The sequence below is a fragment of the Odocoileus virginianus genome, chromosome 11 (genome assembly GCF_023699985.2).
Source record: "Odocoileus virginianus isolate 20LAN1187 ecotype Illinois chromosome 11, Ovbor_1.2, whole genome shotgun sequence".
NCBI lineage: Eukaryota > Metazoa > Chordata > Mammalia > Artiodactyla > Cervidae > Odocoileus > Odocoileus virginianus.
Window position 1 is genome coordinate 50,697,971 of NC_069684.1, and position 22,328 is coordinate 50,720,298.

A 22,328-nucleotide genomic window follows, 5' to 3' on the forward strand; every position below is an offset into this window, starting at 1 on the left:
CTCCAAAATCACTGCAGATGGTGACTGCAGCCACGAAATTAAAAGAAGCTTACTCCTTGGAAGGAAAGTTATGAGCAACCTAGATAGCATATTAAAAAGCAGAGACATTACTTTGCCAACAAAGGTCCGTCTGGTCAAGGCTATGGTTTTTCCAGTGGTCATGTATGAATGTGAGAGTTGGACTGTGAAGAAAGCTGAGTGCCGAAAAATTGATGCTTTTGAACTGAGGTGTTGAAGAAGACTCTTGAGAGTCCCTTGGACTGCAAGGAGATACAACCAGTCCATCCTGAAGGAGATCAGTCCTGGGTGTTCATTGGAAGGACTGATGCTGAAGCTGAAACTCCAATGCTTTGGCCACCTCACGCGAAGAGTTGACTCACTGGAAAAGACCCTGATGGTGGGAGGGATTGGGGGCAGGAGAAGGGGACAACAGAGGATGAGATGGCTGGATGGCATCACCGACTCGATGGACATGAGTCTGAGTAAACTCCGGGAGTATGTGATAGACAGGGAGGCCTGGCGTGCTGCGATTCATGGGGTCGCAAAGAGTTGGACACGGCTGAGCAACTGAACTGAACTGAACTGATCTTCAATTTTTATTTTTTATAAAGTAAAGGCATAATCAAGTAATTCAGGCTCATGGTTAAATTGCAACAGCTTAAACAGATGTTGTATGTAATAGAAAGGAGAGCTAAAAAGAGATATAAAATAACGAAAGGCAGAACTGAGTGCCCCACTACTTATACTGGGGACCATGAAATTGGAAAGAGAACCAATCAATGTGATTGTTTAAGTGCTCTGCAAAATAGGCTTACCAAGTTGGTAACCAAGGAAAATTGACAATTACATTGTAGAGTTTGCTTTTGTTGTTCAATCACCCAGTTGTGTCCTACTCTGCAACCCCATGGGCTGCAGCATGCCAGGCCTCCCTGTCCTTCACCATTGCCCAAAGTTTGCCCAAGTTCATGTCCACTGCATCAGTGATGCCATCCAGCCATCTCATCCTCTGATGCCCTCTTCTCCTTCTGTCCTCAATCTTTCCTAGCATCAGGGACTTTTCCAATGAGTGGGCTGTTCACACCAGATGACCAAAATACTGGAGCTTCAGCTTCAGCATCAGTCCTTCCAACAAGTATTCAGGGTTGATTTCCCTTAAGATTGACTGGTTTGATCTCCATGCTGTCCAAGGGGCTTTCAGGAATCTTCTCCAGCACCACAATTCAAAGGTATCAATTCTCTGGCGTTCTGCCTTCTTTACAGTCCAGCTCTCACAACCATACGTGACCACTGGGAGGACCATAGTCTTGACTATACGGACCTTTGTTGGCAGAGTAATGTCTCTGCTTTTCAACACACTGTTATAGGTGTGTCATAGCTTTCCTGACAAGAAGCAATTGTCTTCTGATTTCACGGCTGCAGTCACCATCCGCAGTGATTTTAGAGCCCAAGAAGAGGAAATGTGTCACTACTTCCATATTTTCCACCTCTGTTTGCCATGAAGTAATGGGGCTGGTTGCCATGATCTTAGTTTTTTTTTAATATTTCGTTTATGCCAACTCTTTCACTCTCTTCCTTCACCCTCATCAAGAGGCTCTTAAGGTTCCTCTTCGCTTTCAGCCATTAAAGTGGTATCATGTGCATATCTGAGGTTGTTGATGTTTCTCCCGCCTATTCCAGCTTGTAACTCAACCAGCCCGGCATTTCTCATGATATGCTCAGCTTATAGGTTAAACAAACAGGGTGACAGCAGACAGCCCTGTTGTACACCTTTTTCAAACTTGAACCAATCAGTTGTTCCGTACAGGATTCTAACTGTTGCTTGTAACTGCTGATTAGAGTTTACATTTTGCCAATTCAGGAGCAGAGGAAAGAAATGGGAAAATGGAGTTGAAGTTACTGGTCACAGAGTGACTGATCCAGGAAGAAGTGAAGAATGGAGACCAAAGCTGGATAGAAAAGAAAGCTGCGGTTTTTAAAAAATGTAAACTTTGGAAATGGTAGAATTAGGGATTGGAAGAAGGAAGGTAAACAAACAAAAAAAATGGAGGTACGTGGAGGGACTAATCAAGACGCTGGTTGAAAAGAGGAACAAAGAGGGGTCACAACAAAGCTAGAAGGCACTAGACTTAAGGAATGCTGACCCACTCCTTTTAGGGTTATCTCACACACATACAAAACAAGATGATATGCATGAGAGAGCAATGTAAATTGCTATAGAAATGCCAGATATTCTTGGTGGTAGCAGTGATATTATTGTTGTTATTTTTATTTCTATGTTTAGTGTTCCCTTTAAAAGGTAAGCTTTGTATTTCTTTTAACTTCTATGACTAACGGAATTAGTAAAGTACCAAACCTTGTATCATTTCAATATATTTTACTTGTTTACTTGATTTAATACTATGAAAACTTCTATTTCCATAAAAGCAAATAAAAGTCAACATGCCTGGAGTGTAATCTTCATAAATTTCTTCTGCTTTCTCTGACTTCAAGGGTACAGAGATTGTTCCCAACGTTTTATGTTTCAGTGTCTCCTTTCCTGCTGGTCGATTCCCTGATGGTAGAACATCTTGATAATATCTTCCTTCTTTGTATTTTAAAACTCTAATGTGACAAAGAAAATAAGATACTATAGTTAGCATTCTCTAGAACTTAAATTTTAAATCTTTCTTCTGTACTTTACAGTGCAATAAAATATCTATCCTGTCGAACAATTTTTGATAGGCACTTTGGAAAGAAGATCTGAAACATGGAGAGTCTGGTTAAATGCTAAATAGGTCTAACTGATATTACTGAAATTTTAAAGCTGAAAGGGACTTAAGAATCCTCATCTAATTTTATTTTAAATGATAAAGAAATGTTACCCATTTCCTGTGCCTCTGATATGACACACATAAATATTTATCGGAATTTTATACTTTATTATTAAAGATAAATACAATGATGGATGACAATAATCAAAAAACGACAAGAAAAAAAGAAATGTTACCCAATTAAGTTGGTGGCAGGGTGAGGTCAGAATACAGTTTTCTGAAATTTAATCTTTACATAATTACCCTCCTTTACAAAAAAAAAACTACAGCAACCACCACCAACAACCTATATCAGGATTAAAGCCAAAATCTTTTCACATTGCTTTAGCCATTTACTTTGTAAATGTTGGGAAAATGTATTCATAAGAACAGAATCCAAAATGACTGCCTACAATACTTACAGCTACATACCATATTTTAGCAAAGCAGAGAAAATTCAGGGTTCTGTAACTTCAAACATATACTTCTCAGTAGAAAAGATACCCTTGTTAGGTATATTAATACTTCTCAGTAGAAAAGATACCCTTGTTAGGTATATTAAACAAAAATACTTAATCACATGAATAGTAAGATAATACTTCTCTTCAAAGACAAATAAGGCATTTCTTTGAACCTGTTTGGATGGACAACTTTATTAGGTCGGCAAAAGCAATGGCACCCCACTCCAGTAATCGTGCCTGGAAGATCCCATGGACGGAGGAGCCTGGTGGGCTGCAGTCCATGGGGTCGCGAAGAGTTGGACATGACTGAGTGACTTCCTTTTCACTTTTCACTTTCATGCACTGGAGAAGGAAATGGCAACCCACTCCAGTGTTCTTGCCTGGAGAATCCCAGGGATGGGGGAGCCTGGTGGGCTTCTGTCTATGGGGTTGCAGATAGTTGGACATGACTGAAGCGACTTAGCAGCAGCAGCAACTTTATTAGGTATTCCTAAATCTTTTATCTTTGAGGACTTTGTGAGTGCCATTTGGCTTGGACAGCAAGGAGATCCAACCAGTCCATCCTAAAGGAAATCAGTCCTGAATATTCACTGGAAGAACTGATGTTGAAACTGAAACTCCAATACTTTGGCCACCTGATGTGAAGAACTGACTCATAGGAAAACACCCTGATGCTGGGAAAGATTGAGGGCAGGAGGAGAAGGGGACATCAGAGGACAAGATGGTTGGATGGCATCACTAACTCAATGGACATGAGTTTGAGTAAACTCTAGGAGTTGGTGATGGACAGGGAGGCCTGGCGTGCTGCAGTCCATGGGGTCGCAAAGAGTCAGACACGACTGAGTGACTGAACTGAACTGATTCGATTTATAAACACCTTGAACAGTTTCCTTGTGATTACAATGACCATCCCCATAACTTTTCCATATCCTTTGTTCTTTTTTTTTTCCCCCTTCCTGAATTGTTTACCATTTTCTTAGCAACACTGAGGAGTAATTTTCACATTTTGGGTGGTAATCTTTGGTCATTTTATATGCATTAAAAGTACCTTCCACTTTGGACTTACCTTTGAACTCCTGACAAACAGAAGTTCTTAACTTTAAAATAATCTAATCTATCTTTGTATGATTTGTCTTAATTAAGAAATCTTTCCTCACTCCACAGTGATAACAAAATTCTCATAAATTTTCCTAACAGCCTTACAGTTTGGCCTTTCACAAGTCTTATAACTGATTTGTAGGATGAGGACAAATACAATTTCTGTACCCTCCCGACAAGGCTATGTGATCAGAACCGGGTCTCCAGCATTGCAGGCAGATGCTTTACCATCTGAGACACCAGGGAAGCCCATGTGATCATTACAACATCATTACTGAACACCCCCATCCTCTCCCTCACTGATCTGTACCAGCAGTCTGTCATCAATCAAAATGTGTGTACAATTATTCATTCCTGGTTCTTTATTTTTATTTGTTTATGCTCATTTCTATATCACACTACTTTATTTACTATAGTTTAGATAGCTTTAAATTGTATTTCCCCCAAATTTTCCCAAATTGTCTTTTTCCAAAGAAAGTGCTTACATATTCTTGGCCCTTTGATTTTCTATATATATTTTGTTGCACTCTCAATTAAATTTTGTAATTTTACTCATAAAGGTCAAATATATTTTTTATTGGAGTATAACTGTTTTACACGTTGTGTTAGCTTCTGCTGTGTAACAAAGTAAATGAGCTACATCCTGCTAAAGCCAGAGACTTAAGAAATGCGGGTGAGATCCCTGGGAAGATTCCCCTGGAGGAGGGCATGGCAGCCCACTCCAGTATTCATGCCTGGGGAATACCATGGACAGAGGAGCCTCGTAGGTGACAGTCCTTGGGGTCACACAGAGTCAGACATGACTGAAGCGACCTAGCGCGCACACACACACCTCCATCTTGAGTCTCCTTCCCACCCTGCAATCCTACCCTCTATGTCATCACAGAGCACCAAGCTGAGCTCTCTGTGCTATAGAGCAGCTTCCCATCAGCTATCTATTTTATTCATGGCAGTGTATACATGTCAGTACTACTCTCCCAGTTTGTCCCCTTCCTCCCATGTCCACCTGTCCATTCTCTACATCTGTGTCTCTATTCTTGCCCTACAAAAACAGGTACATCTGTACCATTTTTGTAGATTCCATATATGTATGTTAATATATATTTGTTTTTCTCCTTCTGACTTATTTCACTTCATATGAAAGACTCTAGTCCATCCACATCAACAAATGACCCATTTCATTTCTTTTTATGACTGAGTGATATCCCACTGTATATATATACCAAATCTTCTTTATCCATTCATCTATTGGACATTTAGATTGCTTTTATGTCCCGGCTATTGTTAATAATGCTGCAGTGAACACTGAGGTACATGTGTCTTTTTGAATTATGGTTTCCTCAGGGTAAATGTCCAGTAGTGGGATTGCTGGGTCATATGGTAGTTCTATTTCTAGGTTTTTAAGGAACTTCCATAAATGTTCTCCATAATGGCTATATCAATTTACATTCCCAGCAACAGAGCAAGAGGGTTCCCGTTTCTCCAGCCCCTCTCCAGCATTTATTGTTTGTAGATTTCTTGATGATGGCCATTCTGACTGGTGTGAGGTGATACCTCATTGTAGGTTTGATCTGCATGTCTCTAATACTTAGTGATGTTGAGTATCTTCTCATGCAAACAATTTTTAAAAGAATTTTTTAGGTACCTTATTTTTCATTATTATTATGAATGATAAGTTATGGTTAAATTATATTTTCAATCTATTGCTGGACCATAGAAAAGGAATACACTTATAAATACTGATTTTAATCTAGCAGCCTTGCTAATAAATTCACTTACTAATTATAAAATTTTGTAAATTATTCCATACTTTATTTGTAGACAATCTATGAATAATTGCAGTTTCTGATCTTTCAAACCTGATAGCTTTCTTTCTTTGTCTTTTTTCTTTTCCTTTCTTAGGACCTATAATAGAATGTTGAATAGAAATGGCAACAAAGCAAGCATTCCTGTCACTCCTCTGAATTTAAAAGGAATTCTTTTAACACTTGATCATTCAAAATATGTTATTTGCTCTTCGTTTTTGGTAAATGCCCTTAATCAAGTGGTTTCCTAAGAGTTTTTATCATTAACAGATATTAAATTTTATCAAGTCTTTCTCTTTCATCTTTTAATTGGTACTGACAGATTTTCTAACATTGAAACTTGCATTTCTGAAATAAACTACACAATTTGATCTTGATGTATCATCCATTAATATACACTACTTTAATTGGTAGGTTAATATTTTATTTAGGACTTTTTTGCTTCTGAGGTCATGCATGAAACTTATTTGTAGGATTATACAAACTGCCCTCAAAAACTGAGTCAGAGACTACTTTCTCTTTCTGTTCTGTAGAATAAGTTGCATACAATTGGATTCACTCAAAAACTGTCAATTTATCTGGACATGATGTGTGTGGTCTGTGGCGGTAGGAGAAAGAGGAATGGGATTCACTACTACTAATTCAACAATTTAAGTGGTAAAAAGAAAGCTCATCTTTCTATCATTTATTGAGAATATTTTATATATTTACATTTTCTTAAAATTTTTATATCTGTACTCAGCTCCCTTTTCTGATCTAGTATTAGTTACAAAGCCACTGTATCCCACTACCACATGGTGCATCATTCACCCTACTCTCCCTAGATTTGTGTTTCAGGAGGCAGCACATAAAGAGAACATATCGTGAATGGTGCTTCCTGGGGTTGTGCAGTGTCACAACCCTGTCTATTTGTGACTTCTTTTTCTCCTGGTTGATCTTATCAAATGACTGTCAATTTTATTGACAATTGGTGCTTTTGCTGGTTTTTCTTTTATTATCTTTGATATTTATTATGTTAATTTCTGATAATCTTTAACTTCTTCCTTCTGCCTTCTTAGGATTTATTCTGTTCTACATTCTTACTCCTAACTACTTAAAGCAGATTGCTAACTCATTAATTTTTTAGCCCTTTTTGTCTTTTAATACACAGTTTTATGACTATAAGTTTCTCCCTAAACACACAATTTTTATATGTGTGACATAGTTACTAATGCAATAGTTTAAGCTCCCTTCCATTCTTCTTGTCTTCCTTCTATTATTATATACAGTTCTAACATTTTTTTCCTAATTTCCTTTAGAGGTCCTCCTTTCACCAACTAGTTATTTAGAAAACTATTTGTTTTTTCAGATATTATGTTTCATTTCCAAATGGTTTCTAGTTAAACTCTTATAACTAAGTTCTAATGTAATTAAAGAGTATGTTATGTATATTGATAATTTGTTTAAACATGGTTTATGGCCTTAAATGGCACAGCATTACAATTGTTCCATATATCCTGAAATAGAAGGTATAACTTTTTTTTTTAATTTTTTATCTGTTGTTATCCTTTTGCATTTTAGGATACTTCCACACCATGCATTTTTTAAAAATTCAATTTGACATTTAAAAAGAAAACGTTTGGTCCATTTGCATTTACTGTGATTACAGACATTTTGGGGATTTATTTCTACCATCTTATTTTCTTCTCTATGGATCCCTTTTCTTGTTGTTTCTCTATATTTTATCTCTATTTTTTCTTTTTTTTTCAGGAAAATTTCTTCAACTTTACCTTCCAACTATTCTCTTAAGCTTCACTTCTGCTATTATATAATTAAACTTTCAAAACTATTTTTCATGCAAATGCTCCATTTTTTTAATTCTCTAAATATGAACTGTTTCTTCTGTCACTGTCCAATCATTTAATGCTAGTTTTGTGGTGGTGGTTGTTGAAGCTTTCTTCTCCCTGTATTATGTATTTCCTCCAAGCTTCTTTGATTTGTTTCGGTTTCTATCATGCTATAAACAATCCTCAAATGATCAGAGTTTGCTGGTTGTAAATGAGTCACCACTAAAATAACAATGAAACAACTCTTCATGCACTGGTGTTTTTCAACTGGTAGATTCGAGTTTGGGGCAATCTGGAAATTTTGTTAGCTATTTCCTACTGTCATTATCTGCGCATCTTTCCTTTTGGCTGGTCAATTTCCCACAGAGTAATCTCTAGCTTTTAGCTGTGAGCTTTCTTAAAGTCAAACAAAAGAAGAAAACTAAAGAACTCTTTGATTTGAATACATTAATCTACTCTCAGCTGTTCTCAGACTTCTTCTGAGAATAAAGAAAGAAATAAACTTTTGGCTGTGAGAAGTGAAGGAGGAGATACATATTCTGAATGCTTCTTATACAAACTTTCAACTCTGATTGCAGTCTCAGCTGCTCTTCACTTTCAGAGGTACATAATATCCTTAATTTCTGAGTTTGTGGGACTGGACGGAGTAGTAATGGAAGGGAGGAGATGGGGGAGGATGAATCAGCCTGTTTTTGGGCTACACCAACTGACACCTTAGGTTTATAATTTCCACTCTGCTAAATTAATGATAACTTATTCATCTATTTTCAAGCTTTCAAAATTTCACTAGTACTCCCACTTGCTTGTATCTCATCTCGAATTCTCTTATTCCTTACTATCATTTTAACAGAATTTTAGGAAGGAGAGCCATAAAAGCAAGGGCTCCAACCCATCAGGTTTAAATACAATTCAGAAATATTTTCAAGTTTTCTTCTCCATTATTTTTTTCTGAGTGTATGCTGACACACTCTGAGAAATGTGAAAAAACAAACACATGAATCTCCAACCTTTTCTTCATCTGCTCTCTGCTGCCCTCTTCTGCTCTGAGCTGTCGTTTTCTATTCACAGTCCATATCTAGAACCAAATCCCCTTTTGCCTTGCTGGGATTTCTCAGTTGTTGATTTGTTTCTCATACCCATTAACCTCTTTCACACTTTTTGGCATATCCAAAGTTGGTTTGGGAGAAGGAGTCAGTGTTAATTTGCCTATCTTGTCAGAAAGGACTTCCTAAGAAACCAAGGTTTTCTACACGCCACAACCCTCATTCAATTCTCATGTGATATGTTATATTTTCCATTGTCAGAATGGCTTATCACTAGCCAGGTATGTTTGAGATTTTAATTTCACTATATCTTATTTTACCTTGGTTTTGAATTTCCTTTATCCTTGTTCCTGTCTTTATTTACTGCTGTCAAATCATTGGGTCTGAATGTCTCCATATTTTTTTCTGAACAAAACTATGAAGTCATGAGCTGAAAAAATACATTCACATTATTTTTAAAATATAAAAAATTATTTCACAGCTATTACTACTGATTCTCTAAACTATACATATATATATGCATATATATAGTTCCAAACTTTCCACTAGGCTTATTAATTTAATACTCTCATTACCTTCAAGTGTTTCTTGTGTATAATATAATTTTCAGAGCCTTCACTATGTTAGCTATCTTTCTCAGGGCAGTCTATATTGTCTAACTTTCTTTCTATGACAATTTTTTCCTTCCTACATTGATGTTTATATACATACAATTCTAATTGACCTTAAATTCTATACTAAATATAACAAGTTTTAAGAGCATCTCCCCAAGAATAAATCATCAGAAAGAACTCAGGGAAGTCAACAGAACTGGTAGCCTAAGACACTGAACTCATTTCACCATTCACTAAGTACTAAGGCCACATTCATGTACTACCAGAAATCCTTAGATAGAACAGAATATAACAAAAGGAAGTGGGTTTTGAAATATGCAAGACAGAGAGTCTCTTTCTGATTACTGAGGGAAATTTAACAAGATACAGAAAGTCTCAAAATAAACTAAATTTTGCATGGAAGTAAATTCTAATGAAACAATTTAAACCAAGAATAATTTTCCTAGCTTTTAGCTGTGAGTTTTTTCAGTCATTTAAATACATTAAGAAATGTATGGAGGTTCCCAGGTTCGATGTATGAGACAGGGTGCTCAGGGCTGGTGCACTGGGATGACCCTGAGGGGTGGGATGGGGTTTCAGGATGGGAAACACATGTACACCCATGGCTAATTTATGTCAATGTATGGCAAAACCACTACAATATTGTTAAGTAATTAGTCTCCAATTAAAATAAGTTAATTTAAAAAAAAACTAAAAAAAGAGTTACCATATGACCCAGCCACTCCACTCCTGGGCATGTATCTGGAGAAAAACATGGTTCCAAAGGATATATGCACCCAATGTTCACCGAAGCACTATTCACAATAGCCAAGATATGGAAACAACTTAAATGTCCATCAACAGATGAATGGATAAAGATGTGGCACATGTATACAATGGGACGCTACTTAGCCATAATAAAGAATGAACTAATCCCATTTACAGCAATATGGATGAACTGGAAATTATCATACTAAGTGCAACAAGTCAGAAAGAGAAAGACAAATATGATTATCATTGTATATGAAAACTAAAATATGGCACAAATGAATTTATTTGCAAAACAGAAACAAACTCACAGACATGGAGAAGACATATAGTCTTCAAGGGGGAGGAGGGTGGGAGAGGGATGGACTGGAAGTTTGGGATTAGGAGATGCAAACTATTATATACAGAATAAAAACATCCTACTGTATAGCACAAGGGGCTATATTCAATATTCTGGGATAAACTATAATGCAAAGAATATAAAAAGGAATGTACAAATGTATATGACTGAGTCACTTCACTGTATAGCAGAAATTAACAAAACATTGTAAATCAACTATACTTCAATAAAAGTAAAATTTTTAAAAAATGGTACTGATACAAAAACCAGTAACTAATATTAATTTTCAGTCCATCCATGTTGCAGATCAATCGAACAGGATAGAGAGCCCCGATATGAACTCACACACATATAGTCAATCTATGACAAAGGCTTCCCTAGTAGCTCAGCTGGTAAAGAATCTTCCTGCAAGGCAGGAGACCCTGGTTCGATTCCTGAGTCAGGCAGATCCCCTGGAGAACAGATAGCTTACCCACTCCAGTATTCTTGGGCTTCCCTGGTGGCTCAGCTGGTAAAGAATCTGCCTACAATGCGGGAGACCTGGGTTCAATCCCTGGGTTGGGAAGATTCCCTGGAGAAGGGAAAGGCTACCCACTCCAGTATTCTTGCCTGGAGAATTCCATGGATTGTATAGTACATGGGGTCGCAAAGAGTCAACAGATCTATGACAAAGGAGGCAAGAACATACAATGGAGAAAAAGACAGTCTCTTCAATAAGTGGTACTGCAAAAACTGGACAGCCACATGTAAAAGAATGAAATCAGAACATTCTTTAATACCATATACAAAAATAAACTCAAAATGGATTAAAGATTACAATGTTAAGACCAAATACTATAAAACTCCTAGAGGAAAACACAGGCAGAACACTCTTTGACATAAAACACAGCAATATGTTTTTGGATCCTTGTCCTAAAGCAAAGGAAATAAACACAAAAGTAAACAAATGGGACCTAATTAAAACTTAAAAGCTTTTGTGTAGTAAAGGAAATCACTGACAAAATGAAAGGAGAGCCTACTGAATGGGGGAAAATATTTGCCAATGATATGACCGATAATGGGTTAACACCCAAAACACATAAACAGCTAATTCAATTCAATATAAAAAAATCTGGTTTAAAAATGGACAGAAGGTATGAATAGACACTATTCCAAAGACAACACACAGATGGCCAACAAGCACAAGAAAATATGCTCAACATCATTAATCAAACAGAGGAATGCAAATTCAAACCACACTGAGATATCACCTTAAACCTGTCATAATAGCTATCATAGAAAAGAACACAAATAACAAATGTTGGCAAGGATAGAGAGAAAAGAGAACCCTCTGACACTGTTGGCAGGAAGTGTAAATTGGTGTAGACACTGTGGAAAACAATACAGAGGTTTTTTAAAAAACTAAAAATAGAACCACCATCAGTTCAGTTCAGTCACTCAGTTGTGTCCAACTCTTTGCTACCCCATGGATTGCAGCACGCCAGGCTTTCCTGTCCATCACCAACTCCCAGAGCTTACTCAAACTCATGTCCATCCAGTTGGTGATGCCATCCAACTATCTCATCCTCTGTCATCCTCCACTCAAAAAAACTGTTAGAGTTAATAAACAAATTCAGTAAAGCTGTAGGAATCAAAATCAACATACAAAAATCAATGCATTTCTATACACTAACAATGAACTACACAAAAAAGAAATTAAGAAATCAATCACACTTACAATAACACCAAAAAAGATAAATTCTGAAGAACAAATTTAACCAAGGAAATTAAAAGACCTGTGCACTGAAAACTATAAGACACCGATGAAAGAAACTGAAGCAAAACACAAAATTATGGAAAGTTAGCTCATGTTCACATATTACAGTAACTAATATTAAAATGCCCATACCTCCCCAAACAATCAACATATCCAATGCTATCCCTATCAAAATTCCAATAGCATTTTTCATAAAAATAGGAAAAAAAATGCTTTGCTTGGAACCACGAAAGACCCTCAATAATCAAAGCCATTTTTGGAAAAAAGAATAAAGCTACAGGTATCACACTTTCTGACTTCAATGTATATTACAGAAATCTGCAGTCTTGTGTCAGGAACCAGTCCAGAAATTCAAGCAGTCTTGTGTCAGGAACCAGGGGCAGAGGCCAATGTGTTTCTTATTATTTCACAATAGTCAAAGCTGGCTGGCTTTGAAGATGGAAAGATTAGTTCAGTCAGAATTAATAAACAAATTCAGTAAAGTTGTAGGTTACAAAATCAATAGGAATTTAGCCAAGATGGCAGAGAAGGCAGACCCTGAGCTCACCTCCTCCTATGGGCACACAAAAATTACAGAGCAATTATTGATAAGAAAGACTGGAATCTAGCAGAAAATACCATTATCTTTCATTGTGATGAAAGATAAAAAAAAAAAAAAAAGGAAGGGCAGAGACAGGGTACAGTTAAGCCTGACCCCTAGTGAGAAACTCACAAATTACAAATACAGAGGAGTGAGGGGTCCATGCCCCACATCAGCATCCCTAGTCCAGGGATCCTGCATCAGGAACATGAGCCCCCAGAACATATGGCTTTGAAAGTCAGCAGAATTTACTTTCAGGACACCCAGAGGGCTGAGGGAAACAGGAACTCCACTCTTAATGGGTGCACATAAAATTCCACATGCTCTGGGACTCAGGGCAAAAGTAGTAAGTTGAGAGGAACCTGGGTCACACTTTATCTGATGATTCTGGAGAGCAATCCAGAGAGGCAGGAGGCAACTGGAACTCATCCTGGGGACACAGACACTGGGAGCAGTCACTTTAGGGAACTGGCTCTGCCATGAGGGCAAGGACACTAGCAAGCACCACTTTGGAATTCCTCTCTAGCATCTTAGTGCCAGAACACACCCCCACCCACCTACCTGTCAGCACCAGCACTGGGACACCACAGGCCAAGTAACTAGCCCAAGTGGGAACAAAGTCCCACCACCAGCAGGCTGGCTGCTATAGGGGTGCTGAACCCACAGTGCCCCAGGACAAGACCCTCTTCACCAGAGACCCTGGAACCCAGCTCCCACTCACCAGTAGGCCAGCACCAGCCCCAGGCCCTCCTGGGCCATGCCCCTCCCACAAGTGGGCAACATGTCAACTTCTGGACTCCCAGGGCCCTGTAGATTCCAGCACTGCCCACCAGAGGGCAGCCAGCCCCAAGGCCGGCCTACACACACCAGGAGACCAGCACTGGCTCAGACCGCCCGGGCCTCAGCTCCACCTATGGTAGGCCTAAACCCCAGCTCCAGGAGCCCGGACCTTGTGGCCGGGAACCCCAGATTCCAGCACTGCCCACCAGAGGGTCAGCACTAGCCCTGGTACCAGCGTCACATGCCAGTTGGCTAGCATGTGCTCCAGGACCACTGCAGTTTCACAGCCTGCCATGGCAGGACCTAGACTACCCTGCCAGCGGGCTAATCCCAGCCCTCAGCCAGCTGTGTCAGGAACGAGCCCCAGCCACCAGCAAGTCAACACTAGCTCTGGGACACTTTGGTCCCTTCAGTCAGTGGCCCCAGGATCCAATCCCACCTACTAGCAGGTTGACACCAGCTTCAAGTCTGCCGGGACTCTACAGCCAGCCCCCTTGCCACCCCACCCAACCCCATCAATCAGTAGCCAGCAACCTCTACACAAGGCAGGGCCCGCCGCGCGACCAACCAGCTCGGGGGCCAGCCAGGCCCAGCAGACCACCCACAACTGTCAATTCACCACAACGTAAGGACTCATGCACACCCCTAAACAATATAGCTATTTGACGAGGGGGAATGCTCCGCTAGGATACAGAGGACATCCCTATAAAAGGCCAGTTTTCCAAAGTCAGGAAATGTAACAAACCTACAAAACACATGGAAATAAGAACAAGTTAGGCAAAATGAGAAAACAGAGAAACATGCTCCAAACAAAGGAACAAGATAAAACCCTAGAAGAATTAAATGAAGTGGAGACAGACAATCTACTTGAGAAAGAGTTCAGGGTAGTGACCATAAAGATGATCAAAGAACTCAGGAGGATTTGGGATGAACAGAGTGAGAAATTTTTAACAAAGAGTTTAAAATATAAAGAAGAATCAGAGATGAATAATACAGTGCTGAAATGAAAAATACACTAGAAGGAATGATCAGTAGACTAAATGATAGAGAGGAACAGATCATGAGCTGGAAGATAGGTAGAGGAAATAACTGAAAAGGAACAGAAAAAAAAAAAAGATGACAATTTAAGAGATCTGTAGGCTTCCCTGGTAGCTCAGCTGGTAAAGAATCCGCCTGCAATGCGGGAGACTGGATTACATCCCTGGGCTGGGAAGATCCCTTGGAGAAGGAAACAGCTACCCACTCTAGTATTCTGGCTGGGATAATTCCATGGACAGAGGAGACTCGCAGGCTACAGTCCATGGGGTCACAAAGAGCTGGACACAACTGAGCTACTTTCACTTTCACTGGGACATCAAACATACTAACATTCACACTACAGAGATCCCAGAAGGAGAAAAGAGAGAGAAGACATAGTAGCTGAAAACTTTCCTAACTTCGGAAAGGGCTTCCAGGTCCAAGAAGCACAGAGAGTCCCAAACAGGATCAACACAGAGAGGACCAATCAAGACACATGTAATTAAAATAGTAAAAATTAAAGAGACTATTAAAAGCAGCAAGAGAAAAGCAACAAGTTATGTACAAGGCTATAAGGCTCGTAGATAACTTTCAGCAGAAACTCTGGAGGCCAGAAGAGAGTGGCATGATATATCTAAAGTGATAAAAGGGGGGAAATAGGAATAATCTATTCAGTTAGGCTTTCATTCAGATTTGATGGAAAGATTACGAGTTTTACATGCAAGCAAAGCTAAAAGAGGTCATCACTACCAAACTAGCTTTACAAGAAATGTTAAATGGATTTCTCTAATTGAAAAAGAAGAGACCACAACTAAATACATGAAAATGACAAAAAAAAAAAAAAAGGACATGTCAAATCAGTGGGAAAAACTGAGGGAGAAAAAAAGGATCACATGGGAATAAAATGAAACTGAACATTTTCTCATTCACACCAAATATACAAACAAAACAAAATAAAAATTTAACTCCAGAGTAATTAAGTACTTAAATATAAAAATTAAAACTTTAAAATATATTTAATATTTCTCTGATGGGGGGAAAGGAAAGATTTTTAAACAAGAGTATATATAAAAGTCTATAAACTTAACTGTATTAAAATAGAGAATTTTTGATAAATCTCACTTTTAATAAAGACAAGCTGTATACTGTGAAATGATATCTGTAAAATATATGTGATACATAGTCTCCAAAGATAACCACAATTCCTACACGCATGTCTATTTATCACAAAGTGGAGTCTATCTCTCCTTCTCTTGAAGCAGAGCTTGTCTTAGTGATTTCTTTTGAGCAACAGAAACCTGCTAAAATAACTTTATGCCAGTTGCAGCCCTAGCCCGTAAGAGTCCTGCCAGCTTCCCCTCTCCTTCTTGAAGCGAAGAACTGTGGGAGAAATCCAACTACCCTGCTGAGACAACGCATGCTCCAAGTCATCAGCCACACAGAAAAGTTCTGAACCACCAGACATGAGTGAAGACCTTTTGAACCTTCCAGCCCCACCCAGCCATCAAATAAATATAGTCAGATGAGTGATCCAGGGCCATATGAAGCTACAAAAACACCCATCTGAGCCTAGAGCCTAGAGAAATAATAAATCATTCCTGATTTAAGCCACTGAATTTTAGAGTGATTTGTTAAACAGAAATAAACAACTGAAGTGACGTCTAATATATATATCACAAAAAATTAGTCTCAAGAACATAAAAAGAACTACACTAAAAAAAAAAATGACTAAAACAATTACACAGGCAAATGATATGTACAAGCATTTCACAGAAGAAGTAAACATAAGAAGTGATGTTCAATGTCATTAGTAATCAGGATCATGCAAATTAAGATCATAAGTCAACATTTCTATAATTCAACTGGCAAAAGAAGTTTGACAACATCAAGCAGAGAGGATGGACATTAGTAATATCTCTTAGATTGCTGGTAGAAGTATATAACCACTTCAGAAAAGTTTGGCATCTTCTTAAAAAACTGAACATTATCCTATATCTCAGCAATTACATCCTAATATACCTACAATGGGCTGCTTCCCCAAGTGGTACTAGTGGTAAAGAACCCGCCTGCCAATGCAGGAGACATAAGAGATGGGTTCGATCCTTGGGTCGGGACGATCCCCTGAAAGAGAGCGTGGCGACCCTCTCAAGTATTCTTGCCTGGAGAATCCCATGGATAGAAGAGCCTGGAGGACTACGGTTCATAGGGTCACAAAGAGTAGAGCATGACTGAAGCAACTTTAGCACACACACACATACCTACAATGGACACAAGTTTGAGCAAAATTCAGGAGATAGGGAAGGATAAGTAAGCCTGGCATGCTGCAGTCCATGAGGCTGCAAAGAGTCAGACATGATGAAGTGCTTGGCATGCATGCATACCTACACACACACACACACACACACACACACAAAAGCTTTTTCACATGTGCAATAGAAGACATGTACAAGATCTTCCACAGTAGCCTTGAGAATAATATCTAAAAGCTGGAAACAACACTAAAAGCCCATCACTAAGAGAATAAACAAATTATGATCTAATAACACAATGAAATATTATACTACAGTAAAAATAAAACAATTAACCTTGGTAAAATATCATTGGTAAGAGGAATTATTAGAAAACTCACTCAGAATATTATTCTTTTTTGTAAACTTCAAAAATAGTTAAGCTAAGAAATATACTGTAGACATACACATGTGATTTTAAAAGCTTTTAACACTTCGAGATAATATGAAAAGAACTACATCAGGGATGATGGAGACCTGAGGACCTCCACAGTCACTGCCCTTGCTGAACTCTTGATGAACACTCTAAAATAAAACTGCTGAACAGTTGTTGATTTGCTGAAATATGCTAAGAACTGGACTTTTCTGGACTAAAGAAAATATACCTTTCCCTAGTAACATATGAGATGTGCTTGATAAGCCAATTACATATATGTAACAAATGTTCCTCCAATTCAAACTGTTGATAAACAATTCATTTAAACCTGCAAGAACTTCCCATTCCCCCCTCCATAAAAACTCTACGCGTTTTCCTCCAGTGGAACACTGTTCTGGCTTCCTCCAAAACTGTGGTTCCCCCAATTGCAATTCTAAGACCCCCATTAATAAATTTTTGGCCTCTTTATAGTTTGTGGTCCTTCCAGTTGACAATAATAAACACAAAATTCTTGAGGAATTATAGAAGGCAGAGAGATAAAATAAGGGAAAAATTTGAAGATAAATGTTGCTAATAACCTACTTCTTGTCTTATGCGGTGAATCTGCAGGTGTCTATTTTATAATCTGAACAATTTATTAGTTTTTACAGACCCATGCAATGATCAATGATGACAGGATACCATCAATACAATACAATACAATCTGGTGCATATGAAAATCCTACCCACTCTGTTTAAAAAAAAAAAAAAAAGGCCAAAAGTGTATCATTTATTGGTTTGTTAGAAAAGTTACCAGCAGACAATAGGTTAATGTCTTAATAATGCTGAAACAAAAACAATTGCCCATCAAGAAGTTTATATTGTTGAATACGTAAAAAGACTGAGATTGTCACCTACAGACCCTCACTTAACAGAATTAAGGATGTACTTCAGCACAAAGAAAAGTGACATAGAGATGAGATGTATACAAAGTGGCAGAATGAACAATGGCCTTCCCAAAGATGTCCACATCCTAACCACCCAGAACCCATGAATAAGTTACCTTACATGGTAAAAGGGACTTTGCAGATGTAATTAAACTAAAATCTCAAACTGGGGAGATTATTCTGGATTATCCAGTGTTTTCAACATAATCACAAGGAACCACACAAGAGGAAGAGAGGAAGATCAAAGGCAGAGAGAGATGTGAGAATGGAAGTCGAGATCAGAGAAGAGAAGATACAATGCTGCAGGCTTTAAAGATAAGAGAAGGGACTACAAGCCAAGGAATGTAGGCAACCCCTGAAGGGCAGAATAGCTAAGGAAGTAGATTCTCCTGAGAGCCTCCAAAAAAGAACACTGAACACATTTTACACATTTTAGACTTCTGACCTCCAGAACTGTAAAATAATACATTTGTGTTGCTCTGAGCCACTAAATTTGTGGTAATTCCAATTAACAATGGGAGACAAAGACATAGTTACATATATTCACTTATTAAATCCTCACAAAGTCTAAGTTAAGCACTAGTCTTAAACCCACTTAACATGAGTAAACTGGTATTACACTCACTTGACATAAAGATATCAAAGCACAAAATAAGTGGTGAACCTGGATACAAATCCAGGATTCACACCTTTAACCACCATAAAAGTGGTCTTTTAAATGAAAGAACATTGTATCAGAAAAGATTACTGAAATAACAATTTTAAAAATATGTATTATGTCTGTAAATATAATGAAAGATTACATTTTAAAAGTTAAAATTAAAATACTGAAACAATAACAGGGTTGGGTGGGAAGAAGTTTAATGAGCATTGTACCTTAAGATCCTTGTCATGAAAAAAACACAACAGATTATTGTTATTGTCAACAGAAACAAATATTTTTAAAATGACTGACTTTGTCAGAAAATTTTATGGACAAATATGTACTAAGGTAACACACTAAAATAACATAAACATAATCTATGGAGCCTAAACAGAGTTGGAAAAATAAATAACACATAGAATGACTCACAGACAGACAGACAGGAGGGGTATAGATGATTCAGAAAATTTCAGCAGCAGACAGGGAAGTGTGATATACAGAAAACACAAAAGAGAAGTAAATCTGGCCCTGTTTCTTCAGTAATCACAATAATAAAAGTGGATTCATTCCATTTATTTCAAGACAGATTGGACAATCAAACTAGACAATGTAGCTATAAATGTTGCTTATAAAACCCATCCACAAAGCAAAAGCATATCAAAAAGTTCAAAATAAAGAAATGGATGCTGGTGAGAAAGGAAAATGATGCAGTTGCTATGGAAAACTGTCATGGTACTTCAAGAAATTAAACACAGAATTACCATATGATCCAACAATTCCACTCCTAGGTAAACACCAAAAGAATCAAAGGCAGTGATTCAAACAGATATTTGTACACCAATGTTCACAGCAGCATTATTCATAAAAGCCAAAAGGTAAAAACAACCCAAATGTCAATTAACAGATGAATGACTAAAGAAAGTAGGTATATACATACAATGGAATTATTCAGTCTTAAAAAATGACACAGACCACAGAATATAAAAAATGATATCCTGACACAGACCACAAAACTTCTAGGATGAACCTAGAAGCCATCATGCTAAGCAAATATTTCAAACACAAAGGACAAAACTTCTACAATTCCACTTGAATGAGGTTTCTAGAATAGTCAAATTCATGGACACAGAGTAGTATACTGGCTATCAGGAGATAGAAGCAGTAATGAAGAATTAGTGCTAAATAAGTACAGAATTTCAGTTGCGGATGATGAAAGTTGTGAAGATGGATTGTGGCAATAGTCACACAACAATTTAATGCCCCTGAAATATACATTTAGACATATTATGTCATGCATATTTTACCACAACAAAGAAACAAAGAAACAGAAAATACTACACCATGCCAATGGTAATCAGAACAACACTGATTTAACAACATTCTATCAGACAAAATAGAATTTAAAGGAAAGGCATTAATAAGGAGAAATTGAGACTCAACATAATAATAGAAGGAACACACCATCAAAGAGCTATAATACTTATAGCTTTTACATACCTAAGATTGCCTCAAAATATACAAAGCAAAGCCTGACAGAATTACAGGAAACGACATTTCACAAAAACATGGTGAGCTATTTCAACCTATCTCAATGATCTATAGATCAAGTGAGCAAAAAAAGTAGTACATATACACAAGATTTGACCCTCCCAATGAACACTCTTGGGCTACAGTCCATAGGGTCGCCAAAGAGTCAGACCTGACTTAGCAACTAAACAAAAGCAACAATATAAATAAAGGGAACCCTGTACCTGATAAAGAATTTACTTTCCTTTCAAATCACATAAAATACTTATAAAAACTGATGATATGCTAGATACCTCAAAGACAATACAGTTCAAAGATATAATATTATGTAGACTACAGTTTCTAACATAAAGCAAATAAATAAGTCAAAAATAAAAACAGATTTTTAAAAAACTGTCTAGTTTGAAGACTTGAAATAGCACTCCTAAATAAACCAATAGATTAAAAAAAAAAAAAAAGAAAAATGGAAATTACTCTCTACTTAGAACCATTCAGAAAATAAAATATCACATATTCAAAGTTCATGGATGCAGTTTTAGCAGCTCTTAGAAATTAAAAATAAGAAGAGCATTAAATTAATTTAGTATTTTAAAGATCACGAGTAAATAAAAGATTCAATAAAGAAGCTAGAAACTGAACAAGCTTAAAAGCGGGAAAGTCAGTATAACAGAAAACAATCAAGATCAATAAAATTAAAAGTTGATGAAGGAAAAACAGAAAAGTACACAAAAGGCTCTCATTTACCCAAAAAGTGGCAGACACAAGGCTGAAAGTGTTTCACAGGTGAGGTTTATCAAACAAGCAAAGAACAGAAAATCCTTATAATATACAAACTTCACAAGTAAAGAAGAAAAGTCAATAAACTCATTTTTCGAAACTTAAAGAGCAATGATTGCCAAGCCAGACAAGTACTGTATACTGCACCAAAACATTATATAGACAATAACACTTATGAATATAAGTGCAAATATCCTAAATAAAGTATTAACAAATCAAATCCAACAATGTCTGCCTATGTACACATATGATACATACACATGTACTGATACATATCTTAATGGAGTTTATCACATGAATGCAAGTACATCTATGAATGTTATTAATGTAATAAAAAATACTTAATTCTTTGAAGTCTATTTACCCACATAAAATCACACACATATTCATCTATATTCATATCACGTGTACACACATATGTGTAAGTATATACTATGCAATAAATGGCGGCAATTTTTTTAAAAGTTCATTACTCACTTATTAGGGATATAAACACCAAGCTCACACTGAGGTAGGAATAGAAGAGAGCTCACTCAGCCTGATAAACAGAAACCGACAAGCCCTGCGCCAGGAAGACAAGCCCCTCGAGGGCAGGGACAGTTGTCTGACTGGCGCCTGGCGCAGGGCGGTGCGCAACGACTGTGCTGAGAATACTGTCGGTGGTACTCGGAGGCAGGAGCTGGGAACGTTGGGGCCTTCCGTTTTCAGGCAGCCCTGCAAACCAACGGTCACCGGCCCCCCAAGGCCCCTCGTCCCAGCCGTTACAGAACGCGGTCCCCGAGGCGAGGCCCTTACCCACTGTTCTGTGGCCCAGTGGCCGTCTGGGTCTATTTTAGGGCTGAATGATGCAGGTTCGGCCCTCACACTCTGGAAAGGAAAGTGCCAAGCGAGGATGCCCTTGAAGAACTGAGGAGGACCGCCTGGAGACCCGCCTG

The 22,328-nt window shown here is 37.8% G+C and overlaps 1 protein-coding gene across 1 annotated transcript in view; it reads right to left on the bottom strand.

Annotated features, from left to right (window-relative positions):
- DNAH14 (dynein axonemal heavy chain 14) overlaps positions 1–22,058 on the bottom strand; it is a 400,834-nt gene extending 378,776 nt beyond the window's left edge. Inside the window, exons 1-3 of the mRNA XM_070474451.1 lie at positions 21,871–22,058; positions 9,343–9,452; positions 2,444–2,601 (exon numbers count right to left, since the gene is read on the bottom strand). Coding sequence (XP_070330552.1) covers positions 2,444–2,601; positions 9,343–9,419 — 235 coding nt within the window. The 5' untranslated portion in view covers positions 9,420–9,452; positions 21,871–22,058. The remainder of the gene's footprint in view (positions 1–2,443; positions 2,602–9,342; positions 9,453–21,870) is intronic.
- Positions 22,059–22,328: the final 270 nt, after the last annotated feature.